General features: G+C 35.7%; 2 protein-coding genes across 3 annotated transcripts; one reads left to right on the forward strand and one right to left on the reverse strand.

Moving 5' to 3' along the window:
• Nucleotides 1–568: 568 nt before the first annotated feature.
• Nucleotides 569–10,610, forward strand: LOC126700391 (transcriptional corepressor SEUSS). 2 transcript variants are annotated; one of them, XM_050398520.1, is made up of 11 exons: nt 570–1,055; nt 1,557–2,168; nt 2,253–3,025; nt 3,114–3,233; nt 3,447–3,495; nt 3,748–3,962; nt 4,055–4,123; nt 5,557–5,654; nt 6,450–6,543; nt 7,882–7,951; nt 9,372–10,610. In XM_050398520.1, exons 2-11 carry the CDS (start codon nt 1,901–1,903, stop codon nt 10,322–10,324), a joined length of 2,709 nt encoding a protein of 902 aa, XP_050254477.1. In that variant the 5' UTR covers nt 570–1,055; nt 1,557–1,900; the 3' UTR covers nt 10,325–10,610. The 2 variants fall into 2 exon arrangements, with proteins under 2 accessions (XP_050254476.1, XP_050254477.1); XM_050398519.1 differs by having other exon boundaries at nt 569–1,055; nt 1,557–3,025.
• A 918-nt stretch (nt 10,611–11,528) lies between these two features.
• Nucleotides 11,529–13,390, reverse strand: LOC126700392 (thioredoxin M-type, chloroplastic-like). The gene is made up of 2 exons (XM_050398521.1): nt 13,067–13,390; nt 11,529–12,033 (listed from the first exon to the last, which is right to left on the reverse strand). The coding sequence occupies exons 1-2, from the start codon at nt 13,305–13,307 to the stop codon at nt 11,714–11,716; spliced, it is 561 nt and encodes a 186-aa protein (XP_050254478.1). The 5' UTR covers nt 13,308–13,390; the 3' UTR covers nt 11,529–11,713.
• Nucleotides 13,391–15,100: the final 1,710 nt, after the last annotated feature.

A 15,100-nucleotide genomic window follows, 5' to 3' on the forward strand; every position in this document is an offset into this window, starting at 1 on the left:
ACCCATAAATAGTACTAAAAAGTGCAGTGAGATTCATCAATGGTAGCAAAAATAAGCTGAATAGTAAAATAAGTTGATAAAAATAATTTTTGCCAAATGAATTCTTTGTTTCTAGAGAATACATCTAAAATTTAAATCTTCCCTTTCCTAATTATCCGATTATTTAAATAAATAAATAAATAAAAAATTCGCAAAAAACGTTTACAGCCATCTTATAGTTGGTCAAGTGCAGATGGCAAGTGATGAAACAACTATTAAACGCCATGATATATATATATATATATATATATTTTTTTTTTTTTTGATGAACAAACACCATGATAAGGTAAGAGCACATACACAAAAGAAAGTCCAAACCAAACCAAATCTGGGTAGTTCCGTAATAATATACAACTCTAGTGTCAATTCCCAAGTACAAAACAAATACTATTAAAAACTCAGCATATAACATCATGCATGATGATAATGATAATCATGAATGATGATAAATGATAATATGCATTCACACAAAGCCCTTTAGAGAGAGAAAGAACAGCATTTGACTTCATTTCTTACAAACAGTGAAAGAGGAGAGAGAGAGAGAGAGAGAGGAGAAGAGAGAGAAAGAATGAAGAAAATTCAATCGGATCGAATACAATTTTGACGTCCGCAAGAACACACACGCACACTCTTTTCTTTCTCACTCTAAAAACTTTCTCTCTCTACAAAGTGTAGTTTTTTTTCTCTCTTCCTTTCTCTCTCTAGAATACAGCGAGGTACAGGGCGTCGAGTACTGAAGCTTCTTCAGACTGTTGTTTGTGAGAGAAGAAGAAGAAGAAGGAGAAGAGGAAGAAGGAGAAGAGATGAAACCCTAAAGCAAAAGAAAAAGCTTTCTTTTTTTTAACTCCGACTCTGTTTCTTGTTTTTTCTTTCTTAGCACTTTGAATTCACATATATAGATATTTATGTAAAAGAAAGAGAAAAAAAGAGTTGGGTACTTGTCTTTTTTTTTTTTTGGAATAGTATTTTGATCAGTGAGTATTGAAGACTTTGTCACTGTTCAATTTGCAACTCTGGTGAGTTCTCTTTGGTAGTCTTTGACTCTGACCTTTTTGAGTTCTGCTTTTTTTTGGGCTTGTGAGTTAGTTTTTGGACTCTGTTTTTTATTCATTTGAAGTTCTGGATCGTTGATTTGTGGAATATGGGTCTCGATCGAGAAGGGTTTAGTATAAGCAGTGTTTGTGTTGTAGTTTGATAAAGTTACAGATTTTTTTGGTTTTTTTTTTTTTGGTTGTGTTTGAAGTTTGAAATTTGAGCTAAAAGGGTGTGGGTAAAAGGGTTTTTCTTTGATGGGTTTTTGTTACTTATATTGATTTTTTTGTGGGTTTTTGGTGATGTGGGTTTGTTTGTAGCTGTTTTGTTAGGTGGCTTTTTATGAGGGTTTTTGGTTGATAGTGTGAGGAAATTGAGATTTGGAATCTGGGTTTGTGTGAGTGAATGTCTGATTGTGAATTGGTTAGTTTCTGTACAATGGTTGAAGCTATAGTAGATCTAAAAAATTGTTTATTGTTGTACAGAGATTCATGCGGGAGCAGCTCGGTGATTGCTGGTTGTGCAGAGACAGTACAATTCTAGAATGTTCAGAATTGATACTTGTGGCTTGGTCTCGGTTTTTATCAGTCTCTGGCTTGCCTTTGGAAGACGTGAACTTCATAGACATAAAGCTTACCGGTTTGGATTGGAGCACAATAAGCGTTTTGAACCTTATAGCCTTGGATGTGTGGCTGAAGTGCTATCTGGTTTGAGTTATTTGTCTGGATTTTCACACTTTCTTGTGTAACTTTAGTTTGTTCAATTCATGTTCTTTTAAGATAGTTTTAGTACTTAGGTGAGTGCTTTGTAGATTGTGATTTTTTGAAAAATGGTGCCTTCCGGGCCACCCAATCCGATCGGTAGTGCCCAGTCGGTTACACCTTCACTCTTGAGATCAAATTCTGGGTTATTGGGAGCTCAAGGAGGTCCCATGCCTCCTCAGTCAGCTTTTCCTCCGCTTGTGTCGCCTCGTACTCAGTTTAATAACGTGAATATGCTTGGAAACATTCCTAATGTTTCGTCTCTTCTAAATCAGTCTTTTGGAAATGGAGGTCAGAATCCTGGGCTTTCTGGTCCTGGGAGTAGCCAGCGTGGAGGTATTGATACTGGCGTTGAGTCGGATCCACTTTCTAGTATTGGCAATGTTATGGGTTTTAATACTTCTTCATCTTTACTTGTAGCTTCAAACATGGCAAACCCTGGTTCATCCGGTCAAGGACAGGGTCAGCAATTCTCGAACCCTTCTGGTAGCCAGCTAATGTCGGATCAACAGCAGTCCCAGCAACTTGAATCCCAGAATTTCCAACATGGTCAGCAGCCAATGCAACAGTTCTCTGCTCCTCACAGCACCCAGCAGCAGCAGCAGCAGCAATATCAATCAATGCGAGGAGGCTTGGGTGGTGTTGGACCTGTAAAATTGGAGCCTCAGGTGACAAATGATCAGCACCAACAGCACCAGCAGCAGATGCAGACATTGAGAAATCTTGGTCAAGTGAAAATGGAACCACAGCAAATGCAGGCAATGAGAAGTTTGGCGCCAGTAAAAATGGAACCCCAACATTCTGATCAATCGTTATATCTGCATCAACAGCAGCAACAACAGCAGCAGCAGCAGCAGCAGCAGCAGCAACAGCAACAACAGCAGCAGCAGCAGCAGCAGCAACAACAGCAACAGCAACAGCAGCAGCAACAACAATTCCTCCACATGTCGAGGCAGACCTCTCAGGCTGCTGCTGCCCAGATTAATCTTTTGCATCAACAAAGACTCTTGCAGTTACAGCAACACCAACAGCAGCAACTATTAAAGGCAATGCCTCAGCAGCGGACCCAATTACCGCAGCAATTTCAACAGCAGAGTTTGCCTTTGAGACCTCCTGTAAAACCTGTCTATGAGCCTGGAATGTGTGCTCGGCGGCTAACACATTACATGTATCACCAACAACACAGACCCGAAGTAAGATTTTCTTACCATTTAGTCTTTTGTATGTGAATGGGGTGTGGGTGATTATGAACAGTAATAATGCATTGTTTTTTTAATGTAGGACAACAATATTGAATTCTGGAGGAAATTTGTTGCTGAGTACTTTGCTCCCAATGCTAAAAAGAAGTGGTGTGTTTCTATGTATGGAAGTGGTCGGCAAACAACTGGAGTTTTTCCTCAGGTCTGGTGCTAAATGACATTAAATTATTACTAATGACATTCAAATCTACTAGAGCTCATCTTAGTTGGTATCTTGTATTTATTTTTATATTCATTGATATTTAATATCTTCTTCATCCTATTTTGAAGTAAACCATCTTAATAGTCTCTCAAAATGTTATTGGCCCTTCGGATTTCTTTGTATACATAACGATTGATCTTGTAAATTTTGTAGGATGTATGGCACTGTGAAATATGCAATCGCAAGCCTGGCCGTGGTTTCGGTATGTTTCATTGTTAGTTTTTCCAAGTTTTGTAGTTTTCTGCATCTTCTTGTAGTCCATTGTGTCCGCTGCTACTCTAAATTGGTGTCCCCTCTTAAATATCTCGTCATGCCACGGGTTCTTTAGCATCTTTGCTTTTCTACTGAATATTAATGTTAATTAGTTAAGTACTTATGCTATATGTAAATGTTGTAAGGGTTAAGTTTACCATGTCTAACTGGCTTGTGAATTCTGCTGACTGTAAATTTTCAGAAGCAACTGTCGAGGTTCTTCCCAGGCTTTTCAAAATCAAGTATGAAAGTGGTACTTTGGAAGAACTTCTTTATGTTGATATGCCTCGTGAATATCAGAATTCATCTGGTCAGATTGTCCTGGACTATGCAAAAGCAATACAGGAAAGCGTTTTTGAGCAACTTCGTGTTGTTCGTGATGGTCAACTTCGGATAGTTTTCTCTCCAGACCTAAAGGTTATGCAGAAAATAAATTGACTTCTTTACTTCAATGCCTTACAAGGTGTCATTCATTGACATTCTGTCTTGTCCTTCATTTATTATACCAGATATGCTCTTGGGAATTTTGTGCACGGCGGCATGAAGAGCTTATCCCTCGAAGATTGTTGATACCTCAGGTAAATGATGAAAAATTTTCTCCTTATAACAAAAGAAGCTCTTTTGTTTTATTGTTGATTCCTGCAAAATATGTTGTCCCTTGTGCCATGCTGGGGGCAACCAAATTAACTGCCTGATTGTATTTATATACAATTTGTTCAGCGACAATTGGACTCTTAAAAAGGAAAAAAATTTCTTGAAGTAATTGAAGGTCGCGATTTCTCTTCCTGTAAATAAAGTATTCGTGCAAGGAGGTTAAGTAGTTTATAACTATGCCTTCTTGCTAATACACTTGTATTACTAATCCTTTTCTTCAAGACTTCCTTGAGGAGATCTAGTTTCTTTAACTTACAGATTAACAATAGAAGTTTATCCATTTGGTTATCCCTTTTTTGGTAGCTAGTAACATGCGCTTTATTCAGAGGAACTATGTCTTGGATTTATATGATAATTGAGATCATTATCTTCAGTGCTTTGATAATGACCTTTTTTTTCTTGATTGTCTGCATGTGTTTTCCTTTCCCTTATTTTTGTCTATTATGGTATGACTTAGGCAAATATGATCCATTAAGCTTGAATGTGTGAATTTTTATGATTTTTCTTTATTTGATGTTTTTACCCCTCTTTTGCCTGATCGATCTGAAACCATCCCAGGCCATTATATGTACCAAGTGAAATACATTTAGTTTGTCTTTCTGCATCATTTGGAGTGAGTTAATCATGTGTGATAAATGGAATCAGTTTTGGATTTGAGAAATTAAATCATTCATAGTTCATTATGATGGTTATGTTGCTAATGCTTGGTGTAACTCCATTTGGAGTGTTGTGCTACACAAAGATATTCAAAAAGATCTCTATTTAAGCATGTCAATAAATCTGGAAACCAAATTGACTGGATTTGGAAGTACCATGAATCCTATGAGGGTTCTTCTAGAACATCATGGCTCCTAATATATTAGTGCTTTACCAGAACAAATGCAGATCTACAAAACCAAGTTTCCTATTTGTCAAAGGGGTTTATTAGTTGGAGAAGAAATTGGAAATAATTTTGTCTTGTTTATATTCTTGTTCTGGGTTGCACTGTCATCATTTTTTCAATTTTCATGATTATCTTTATTTTACATATACTTTTGAAGCATATCCTGGATTTCTAAACTGGATACCTGTTTGCCATTGATTGAAATAATATCCTTGGGATGTATACGATTTTTGGATTCAATGTCCATCATAGCTCGGTCAGTTTGTTTTGGATGTACCATTGGAGTATGTATCTTCCGGGTTCTGTGACCCAGTTACTTTTCCATGAAATGTTCAAAAGACGCCTTGATCAAATATTGTTGTCCAATATTGGTGTCAAAATGTTGATTGTTGAAATGTATGTGTGGGGACGTTAAGTATTTTTGCCACTATTGGATATTGTGTGTATTTAGCAGTTGTAATTTTTGCTTCTCAGGTTAGTCAACTTGGAGCTGCGGCCCAAAAATATCAGGCTGCTACTCAAAATGCACCATCCAATTTATCCGTTTCAGAGTTGCAAAATAATTGTAATATGTAAGTCCTTGATCGTATGTTTCCTTGTTTGTGTGCTATCTCTGAGCGTTTTTCCTGTGCTTGATTTTTGTCCAGATTGAAATTTGGTGGTTCAATTAGTTCCTCAAAGAAAAAAAGAAAAAAAAAAAGATAAAACATTCCATTGGTTCCTCCTTATCTCATTCAGAATGTTTCAATATCTACAATGCAGCAAATGTTCATAGATTAGTTATTTTTCTCTGCATTTACCATATATTTATTTTCTTCACTTATGCTCTGTTTACACACTAGAGCAATGGTGTTCCTAGGGAAAGTATCTGTTTTTACACTGTTCCTGTTGATGCATACTGCAAGTTTTCATAAAGTTTAGGTTGCACAAGTTATTAAGTTTGGCAGTATATAGAGGTTAAAATTTAAGGTTTTTCTGAGAACCTGCAAAGGACACAGGACATTGGATTCTCAAATTTGCTTTGTTTATGACATATGGTTTCTATTCTCAAAAAATTAATTAGGCAAGGCTGTCAGACAGCCTAACACTATTATATTTTATTGCAACTAGTTGGTTCTTTGATTATCTATGGATTATCATGACATGCAGGGAAAGTATTCCATTTTTGTTGCGCCCCCCCCCCCCCCCCCCCCCCTTCCTGTATTCTCCCCCCACTGGCCAGGTGGTTACGGGTGTATTTATGTGTGAATTGTTGTTGCGACACTCTGATTTTTGATTGTATTTCCTTGGTTTTTATCCATGTTGTATGATGTGTGAACTGTATGATCATTGAGGCCTTATTCTTTTTTACTGTAATTTTTCTTTAGGTTCGTAGCATCGGCTCGACAATTAGCAAAAGCTTTGGAAGTTCCATTGGTAAATGACTTAGGATATACCAAGAGATATGTGCGCTGCCTTCAGGTAATGCCCCTTTTTTGTTTAATGGGCTTTTTAGTATCCTGGCTTCTGTGTTATTCCCTATGTATTAAAAAGTTGAATGTTGTTGGTATTTTCTGCATTTAAAAGCTACATAGCATCTTACCATGACCAAAAAAAAAAAAAAAAGGTGAAAAGAAAAGGCAGTTGAGGAGTTTGGGGATGAATTCTTCAGGTCACTGCAACAGAGTTTGTATTTTGCTTTTGAGTACTGTTGTATTTGGAGTGTCAGCGGTATTTTCTTTGATGTAGAACAATGTTCACATTACTGATACTTATTTGTCGAGTCTTCTCTCAAATTGGCATGTAACATTATCTTATTACTGTAGTACCCTTTCTGTTTTTCTTTATTCATTTTGGTGGGGGGTTGGGGGGAAAAGTATTCTTATCGTACCTTGCTAGTGGATGGTGAAACTCTCTTCCAATGCCTTCCTAGAGAAAAATTTGTGATTTAAATTTGTTTCTCTTGTACACATCTCCTGTACTAGGGTTCCACACCTTTTTTTTTCAAAGATTCTTTGTTTGACACATTTCTTTCTCCTCTACCATATCTGTTAAAAATATATTCCATTTCTGATATTAGGTTGAATATGCTCTTCTTAGGTCAACTACATCATGGGTTGGACTAGATGATTCTCTCCATTGATTGAGCTTAACAGTTATCATTTTTTCTCCCTATGCAAGTACATTAAATTAAGTCTCATTAAATCTAGCAGTTCCAATGCAATGCCATAGTCATACTTTCAAAATATTCCTTATGTGCTTGGGAATTTTTTATTCCTATTCTATTGGCTCTTCCACCTTACTCATGAACCCAATACGCAGCACTGAACCCTTAAAGTTTCTTATCTCTCTTTGAACCACAATAGTATACTCTAATTTAAATGCTCATCTGCAGATAATTTGAATGCTCAATTTGGAAATTTCTGTAGAATTATATGTTAATTCTTAATTGGTATAAAAGGTTTTGGCTTCTATGCAGTGCTTAAAGTGTATTAGATATTTCCAATGCTTAGAGATTTGCTTGCAGCATTGAGTTTTTGTTATAAGTTTTTAATTTTTATTTTTTATTTATTGTAAATTGATGTTATGATTATGGTCCCTATGTGGAATGCTTCCATCTCCACTGCTGTTGCATTACATATGTGGTGTTGTTAAAGATTATAACTAATTATATGCCAGATAAATGAGGCTTCTCTTGGCTTCACTCTATATGAACTATATATAATTTTATAAGTAATAATCTATGATAAACTATATTAATGAGACTTGTGTGCAGTGTGATTGATCACCTAATTTTTTCTCCCATTCTTGGGCGTGCAGATATCAGAAGTGGTTAATAGTATGAAAGACTTGATTGATTATAGCCGAAATACAAAAACGGGACCTATGGGTAAGTTTGATGTGAATTTTCTTTCAGTTAAACTTTTACCTTTACATACATATGCCACATTTGTGGTCTCTTTTCCAAGGTGGAGTGGAATGTTAGATCTGAGAAATGGAGCATGGGAAAATATGGTGTTCACGGTTATATTGCTATACTATCATACTAACGTTTTTAATGTGATTTTATGAGGTGAATAGCCATTCAATATATTAGAATTTGATTTATTGTAGAAATTAAGGGAAGTTGATATTTCTACATTTTATGCAATAGAAGACTATAGTGAGAGGGTTTTTTCAATCAAGTCCTGATATTTAACCTTCAATTCCCTGCCCCCCCCCCCCCCCCCCCCTCTTCCACCCAATGAAAAGAAGAATAATAAAAGAAATTGTGATATATATATAATTTAATTGTTACAATAATTGGGGAGGGGACTTTGAACTTTGGTTTTCCTCGTAAGGAAACTAGGCATTGCTATTGAGCTACAAGGCTTGTCACATATGTACTTGTCAAAAATAAAAAAGGGTTGAGTAGGTTCATAAACATCAAATCATTTGAAAATTTGGAAAGACATTAACACTCTTTTGTCTAGAGGCTGAATATTTGGGCTTCCAAGATATCCTTCTGGTGGTGATGTAATTGTCAATAATCTAGAGAAGTGCCTAGTCAAGAGGTGTTAGAAAGTTGTCTGATCTTTCAAGAGAAGAAAAGGATATTTTTGATGATGAGTATTGTGGTACCTGTCATACCCTATGTAAGTCTGAGGTATTGTGGTACATTCTTGCAAAACAAGGCACTTAGAGGGATTGATCAAATGGACATGCCATCATAGAATATTTTTTGTTTAGTAGCTCAATGCTTGTTGGCATAATGTGCCCAAACTTGTTTCTTTTAAAGCTTCTAATGATATTTGCAAGAGGCATCAGGCTTTCAGACCTTTTTAGTTTTGAGGGGCTTTTTTTGTGTGAAAATATTAGATCTGCAAATACTTGTTTATGATTTCTCATCAAGGTAGTCTAATTTGAAATGTGAGAAACAAGGGTTTATGCAATGTGAATGTGAAGCAAACCTCTGGTGGCAGTTTTCAACACACACACACAAGTAATTGATTTAATTAAGATAGCAGCAGCAGTTTTCAACATTTAAGGACCTGATTCTGACAAATGAACAGCTGCTCCCTTCTACCCTAAACTATTTTGCTGACAGTCTTCTGGTGGAACATGGATTTTTTTTTTCTCCCGTGTATTTGCATGTGAAATGGCTATCAAAATCTGTGTAGTTAATATATGGAAAAATGTGCAAGTGCATTGTTATTCCAATTCCCTCAGATTTATTTGTGCTAGTGATTTTTGCATGTTAGCTGCATCACAACTCTATCCTGGATATCAAATGCCACAGGGTAACTCATTTTTTGTCTATTTCTTCTCAGAAAGCTTGGCCAAGTATCCTAGGAGGACAAGTACGTCATCTGGGTTTCATGGTCATTCTCAACAGTCAGAGGAACAGCAACAACAGCAGCAAACAATGGGACAGAACTCAAGCAGCGAACAAGGCTCTGTCCAAACTGGTGCTATGCCACTTGCTGTTAGCAATGGTGTACCTAGCGTAAATAATTCCCTCAACATGGCATCCACATCAACCTCAACAAGCACCATTGTTGGGCTTCTCCATCAAAACTCCATGAACTCCAGACAACAAAATTCTATGAACAATGCAAGCAGTCCTTACGGAGGAAGTTCTGTTCAGATTCCGTCCCCTGGTTCCTCCAGTACTATTCCACAGGCACAACCCAACCCTTCCCCATTCCAATCACCAACACCCTCCTCATCTAACAATCCCCCACAAACGTCTCATAGCGCCTTGACAACCGCCAATCACATGAGTACCTCAAATTCATCTATGTCCTTGCAACAGCCAGTTCTTTCCGGTGAGGCTGACCCAACTGATTCGCAGAGCTCAGTCCAGAAAATCTTACATGACATGATGATGTCCAACCAACTTAATGGCACAGGTGGTATGGTTGGTGTTGGTTCTCTGGGGAATGATGTGAAAAATGTTAATGGGATTTTGCCAACAAGCAATAACACAGGTCTCAATGGTGGCAACTGCTTTGTGGGGAATGGGACAGTCAACAGTAATTCAGGTATGGGGGGTGGTGGATTTGGCAGTATGGGTGGACTTGGTCAATCTGCCATGGTTAATGGAATCAGAGCGGCAATGGGAAATAACTCCATAATGAATGGAAGGGTAGGAATGACATCAATGGCTCAAGACCGAAGTATGAATCATCAACAACAGGATTTGGGAAACCAGCTGCTCAGTGGGCTGGGAGCAGTTAACGGCTTTAATAATCTTCAGTTTGATTGGAAACCATCCCCATGAAAGGCTTAATTGATCACGCCTATGGTTCCAGTTCTTAACTATAGCTGCTTATGCAGCTTGAGAAATGGCAGAATTGCCGGAGGCCCTGCGAAGATGGTTTGTATACGGTGAAATATTATTACAGGGCTTTGCTCCCACTCTGTACGAATCTGTTATTTATATATAGAAAGGAAAATTTGGTGGCTGGTGGTGGCTGGCTGTGTGGCAAAAGGGGCTAATTCGCTGTGATTTATAATGTACGTTTATATATATTTTTTGTTTCTAAATTTCATATTTTCTTTACATATGATACCCCTTTTTATTTTTCTGCTTTCCCTTTTTGTTTTTTGGGGTGGATGATGAAGGTTTTGCGCATGACCAAGTAGATAATCTAGCGAGCACACTAACAATGAAGCATACAATTAGAAATTAAAGCAAAAAATGAATGAAGAAGCAGCTATACCTATTGTTGTAGCATCTTTTCTTTATGAGAAAGTACAGGGCACAACAAAATTTTACATTCTCGCAGTACCTTTGTTTTGAGCAATTTTACATTTTCGCAGCACCTTTGTTTTGAGCAGTGGTGGATCCCATTATAATTTTTATATATTTTGACCCATGATGGGTTGAGCGGTTGACAACTTAGCTTGTGAGATTCGGTTGTGTCCGTAGTAGAACTCATTCTTTATTCTCATCATTGACTCTCTCAACTCTCAAGCAACCATAACCCATAAACCTTTATTTACGTCCCTGATTTGAAGCTATCTGTAGACTGTAGATAAAAATGGTTATCCTATTTGCATTGGCTGTCCAATTAGAGCTTTTGGGACGAATTTTCTTTGCCTGCCGATGTGGCCATGTGGGTATGGTAGTCTGGAAACTTTGCTCAGAATTATCAGACATAATTAGGCATACTAAGTAAGCCTCTATGGTCTGAAAGAAAGATTGTCCAGTTGTGGAGGGATTCATAGAGGGTTGAAGAACCAATAATTAAAAAAACAATTCAATTGTTATGTTACTGAATAACTCGGGGAGAGAATTCGAGGTTGGAAAAAAGATTCAGGGACAGAGAAATTAAAAAGGCATTCTTCAACACATTGAGCTAAGCAAACATGAAAATGAATAGCCCCTCTTGATATCTACCCTCACTTATGCTTTTGAGAAAATGCATGGATACATAATTGGAGTTTCTGGAAGAGAATGAGAAACTGAAGGCATTCTTGAATGCAGAAAAGGTTATTTAACATAACATGTACCAAATGAAGGAGATAATGAGTATGGTGTTAACATTTACATACGAAAATGCTCTTGAATACTGGAATAGTGCCTTCTGAATCAACAATAAATTCATTGACACAATATTAGTGTCCTTATGCCTAAAGGTAATGTTTCTCATTTCTCTTTCAAGCTTCAAGCCTCAACATATTTCTCGACAGTAGCAGATAAGGTGGACTTGGGCACTGCACCAATTACACTCTCTTTCTTCTCTCCATTCTTGAAAAACAGCACAGTTGGAATGCTCCTGATTCCATACTGAGTGGCAATGTTGGGGCAGTCATCGGTGTTGAGCTTGAGGCACAGGATCTTTCCTGCATATTCTTTTGCTAGTTCCTCAATCACAGGGGCAATCATCCTACAAGGTCCGCACCATGGTGCCCAAAACTCCACCAGAACTGGGTTTTCACTTGCAATCACAAGGTTATTCCAGTTTGAATCTGTCACCACTTGAACTGCAGATTTCAAGCATTTCCATAAATTAGCAATGAGAAACTTTTTGAGAGAATCATATTTACTGCAACTCAAACTACTTTTTGTAGTCTTTCTCAGAATTCATCAATTATGATATATAGAAGGCAATAGTATCATATCGAACTTAACATTTCTTCTTTAGAACTTTTAAGTTTTAGGGTAAAATTTTGGTAAAGTTCTTTAGGTGTTGTATGTTAGGTTCTCCAAATAAATTCAACCAAGCAGTTGCATTGACCAATGAACCACCTGGTTATATTTTTAACTGTTTTTGAAAAAAGATAACACTCTTTTTGTTTTATTGATCAATACAGACATATGGTTAAGTGCAATTGGAAAACCTAAGGAAGTATACTAAGTTTTTCCCCAAGTCTTAACAGCAAAATCACAAGGTTATTCTAGTTTAAACCTGACACCACTAGAACTTTAGATTTCAAGCATTTGCATAAATTAAGTAAGCAACTTTTTGAGAAAAAATCAAATTTACTGAACTCAAACTCCTTTCTGTTGTCTTTCTTAGAATTCACCAACTATGGGATATGGAAGGCAATAGCAGCACTATCCAACTGATTTTTTTCTTTAAGAACTTTTAAGTTTGAACAGAAAAACCCAAGAAGTAATTATGAGAAGTTTAGCCAAGCTAGAAAAGATAAAAATAATAAGACCACAGCAACAACAACAACATCTTTAAGATCTTGGCACTTAGGCTTATGAGTTTCATTCATATGTTTCCTCATTTTAACTACTAAGCAGAAATTGATATAAAACAAAACAAAAAAAAGCCAGGACTTAAGTCTTCTCTTTTGAAGTTGCTTTAAGCCTTCAACAAACCCTTCAGTTGTTTGATAGACTAAGATGAGAATATAAAATGTTCAAGTTAGCTCTACTACCATTTTTTGCTTAGATTTATAAGTACTTTAACACCATAAACGAAAGGGGATATAATTTTTACAAGCCACCTTGTAATCTACTATCAATAAATAAATTATGTTATAGAGTGAGTACTGAGTAGCTAACCTTCATCCACAGCTTCACGAGCTTTGCAGACAATGCTTGGTTTTCTGGGTTTGACACTGATTGAATGAGGGTACGATGAAGAAGATGAAGAGCATGTGACTGATGTGAGTAATGACTTCTTCAATGCATTACATGTCGGAAAATTAAGCCTTTCCTTTGAAGAAAATGGATGGTAACATTGTAGAGCAGCAGTTCTAGTAGTGCACACTGTGCTCAGTTGAAAACAGTTTTCCAAAGCCATATTCTTTTTTTTCTTAACAGTTGTGTATGTTTTTTTTGGTATTTTAAGAGTGATGAAAAATGAAAAGAGAATGTATTCTTTTTTTTTTTTTTTTTTTGTGGGTCTATTGGGCAAGTGACTACACAAGTTTTTCTATTGATTCTTTTTATTTTATTCTTTTAGATTTTATATTTTTTGGATTTCTTTAAAAATTTGTAAGTGGATATTATTACAAGATTCTAAGGTGCTAAGAGTGCTCAAATTCGTGTGGATGACATTTATGTACGGCACTCTCAACTTGTGCCACTCAAATGTATGATACTCTCTATTTTAATGGAAAAGTCCAAATCACCCATTTTCCAGGATTTATTGACCTGTTATTGGTGGACCATAAACTTCTCATCCTTTTGGTAGCTTTGGCTTCTTGCTTTTTAGGGATAGGTTTTTCAATTCAGTAATGCTATGCAAAGAATTTTTTTTTTTCAACAAATTTAACAAGGACACGGCTGGTGTCCAGTGGAAATTTTCACTGGACACGTCCAGATTCGGACACATGTCCACCATCTAATAACTTCCACTAGACACAAGCTATACCCATTTGACAATTGTTAAAGTGATGAATTTGAGTGATGGATACATCCAGGGCCGGTCCTAGACATTTTGGGGCCTCATGTGAGAACTAAAATGATACTTTTTTTTATTATATTTATGTATTAATTAAATTAATATTTATTTCATATTTTTATATTATAATATATTTAATTTAAAATCTATTTTTCTTGCCTTTTGATATGCAAAGTGACTAATTAAATTTTTGTATTCAAGTTCTTCTAACATCTCATTTTTAATCAATAGTATATCTAATCTACTTAATCTTTCTTAAGACATTGTCAATCTTAGATATGACTTTATTAATTTTAATTTTGAAAATTTTCTTTTTGCAGGAGCAACTGTAATAGGTATTATTAGTAAAATTTTATTAGCAATGCATGTATTTGGAAATGAATCTAACCTTTTTATATAGTTTAGTATGTCAATTGGAGTATATGAGTAAATCTTAGAGATTTGAGATTTTTGATTTGTTTTGATTTGAGATTGTTTTGTGAGTAATTTTTTAGACCGGATTTGCATTTTATCCAATTGATTTTTTATTCATCTAGAGGTTAATGATAATATTTTTGGGATAATTGATTTTGTTTAGACCAAAGAATGTTTTGGAGTACCAATGTTTACAAGGATGTTCCAGTTTTTTTGTTCTTTGGTCACAAGGATATATTAGATTTTTGGAAATTTCATCTAAAACTATATTTTCTATTTTTTTTTTCTACCCATTCTTTTGCAAAATTTTGGTGCCCCCTTCCACTTGGGGGCCTTAGGCAATGGCCTAATTGGCCTAGTGGAAGGGCCGTCCTTGGACACATCATGAATTAACTACTCTTTCTCCATCGCTCATACTAGTTGAATTCCCGCATGATGTGTAGTGCAACTTATTATTAGTTTTTTTTTTTCCAATATTTCAATAAGTTTTGCCAAAAATCTTGTAATTTAACTGATTAATTTTAATGAATTCACAAATATTTAATTTTTTTTATGGCTTTTGTGAAAATTTTTGTCAAAACAACTAAACATGAGTAAAAATGTCATATTCTAAATTTATTATTATTATTCTAACTAAAAATTATTTTCTATATAGAGTTTATAAAATAATCATATAAATTCATTTAATATAAATAATTAATGCACAACAATAAATAATTAATATATGCATATACTCTATTGGTTAATTCAATGAACTAATACTTTAATATAAATAC

This window comes from Quercus robur, chromosome 9 (genome assembly GCF_932294415.1).
Source record: "Quercus robur chromosome 9, dhQueRobu3.1, whole genome shotgun sequence".
Taxonomy (NCBI): Eukaryota; Viridiplantae; Streptophyta; class Magnoliopsida; order Fagales; family Fagaceae; genus Quercus; species Quercus robur.

Excerpts from the sequence above, each read along its gene's own strand:
- LOC126700392 (XM_050398521.1), bottom strand. The coding sequence starts at position 13,307 with ATGGCTTTGGAAAACTGTTTTCAACTGAGCACAGTGTGCACTACTAGA. Across the intron at positions 12,034-13,066 it reads TCGTGAAGCTGTGGATGAAG|TTCAAGTGGTGACAGATTCA; the intron begins GTTAGCTACTCA and ends TGAAATCTGCAG.
- LOC126700391 (XM_050398519.1), top strand. The coding sequence starts at position 1,901 with ATGGTGCCTTCCGGGCCACCCAATCCGATCGGTAGTGCCCAGTCGGTT. Across the intron at positions 3,496-3,747 it reads CAAGCCTGGCCGTGGTTTCG|AAGCAACTGTCGAGGTTCTT; the intron begins GTATGTTTCATT and ends GTAAATTTTCAG. Across the intron at positions 4,124-5,556 it reads GAAGATTGTTGATACCTCAG|GTTAGTCAACTTGGAGCTGC; the intron begins GTAAATGATGAA and ends TTTGCTTCTCAG.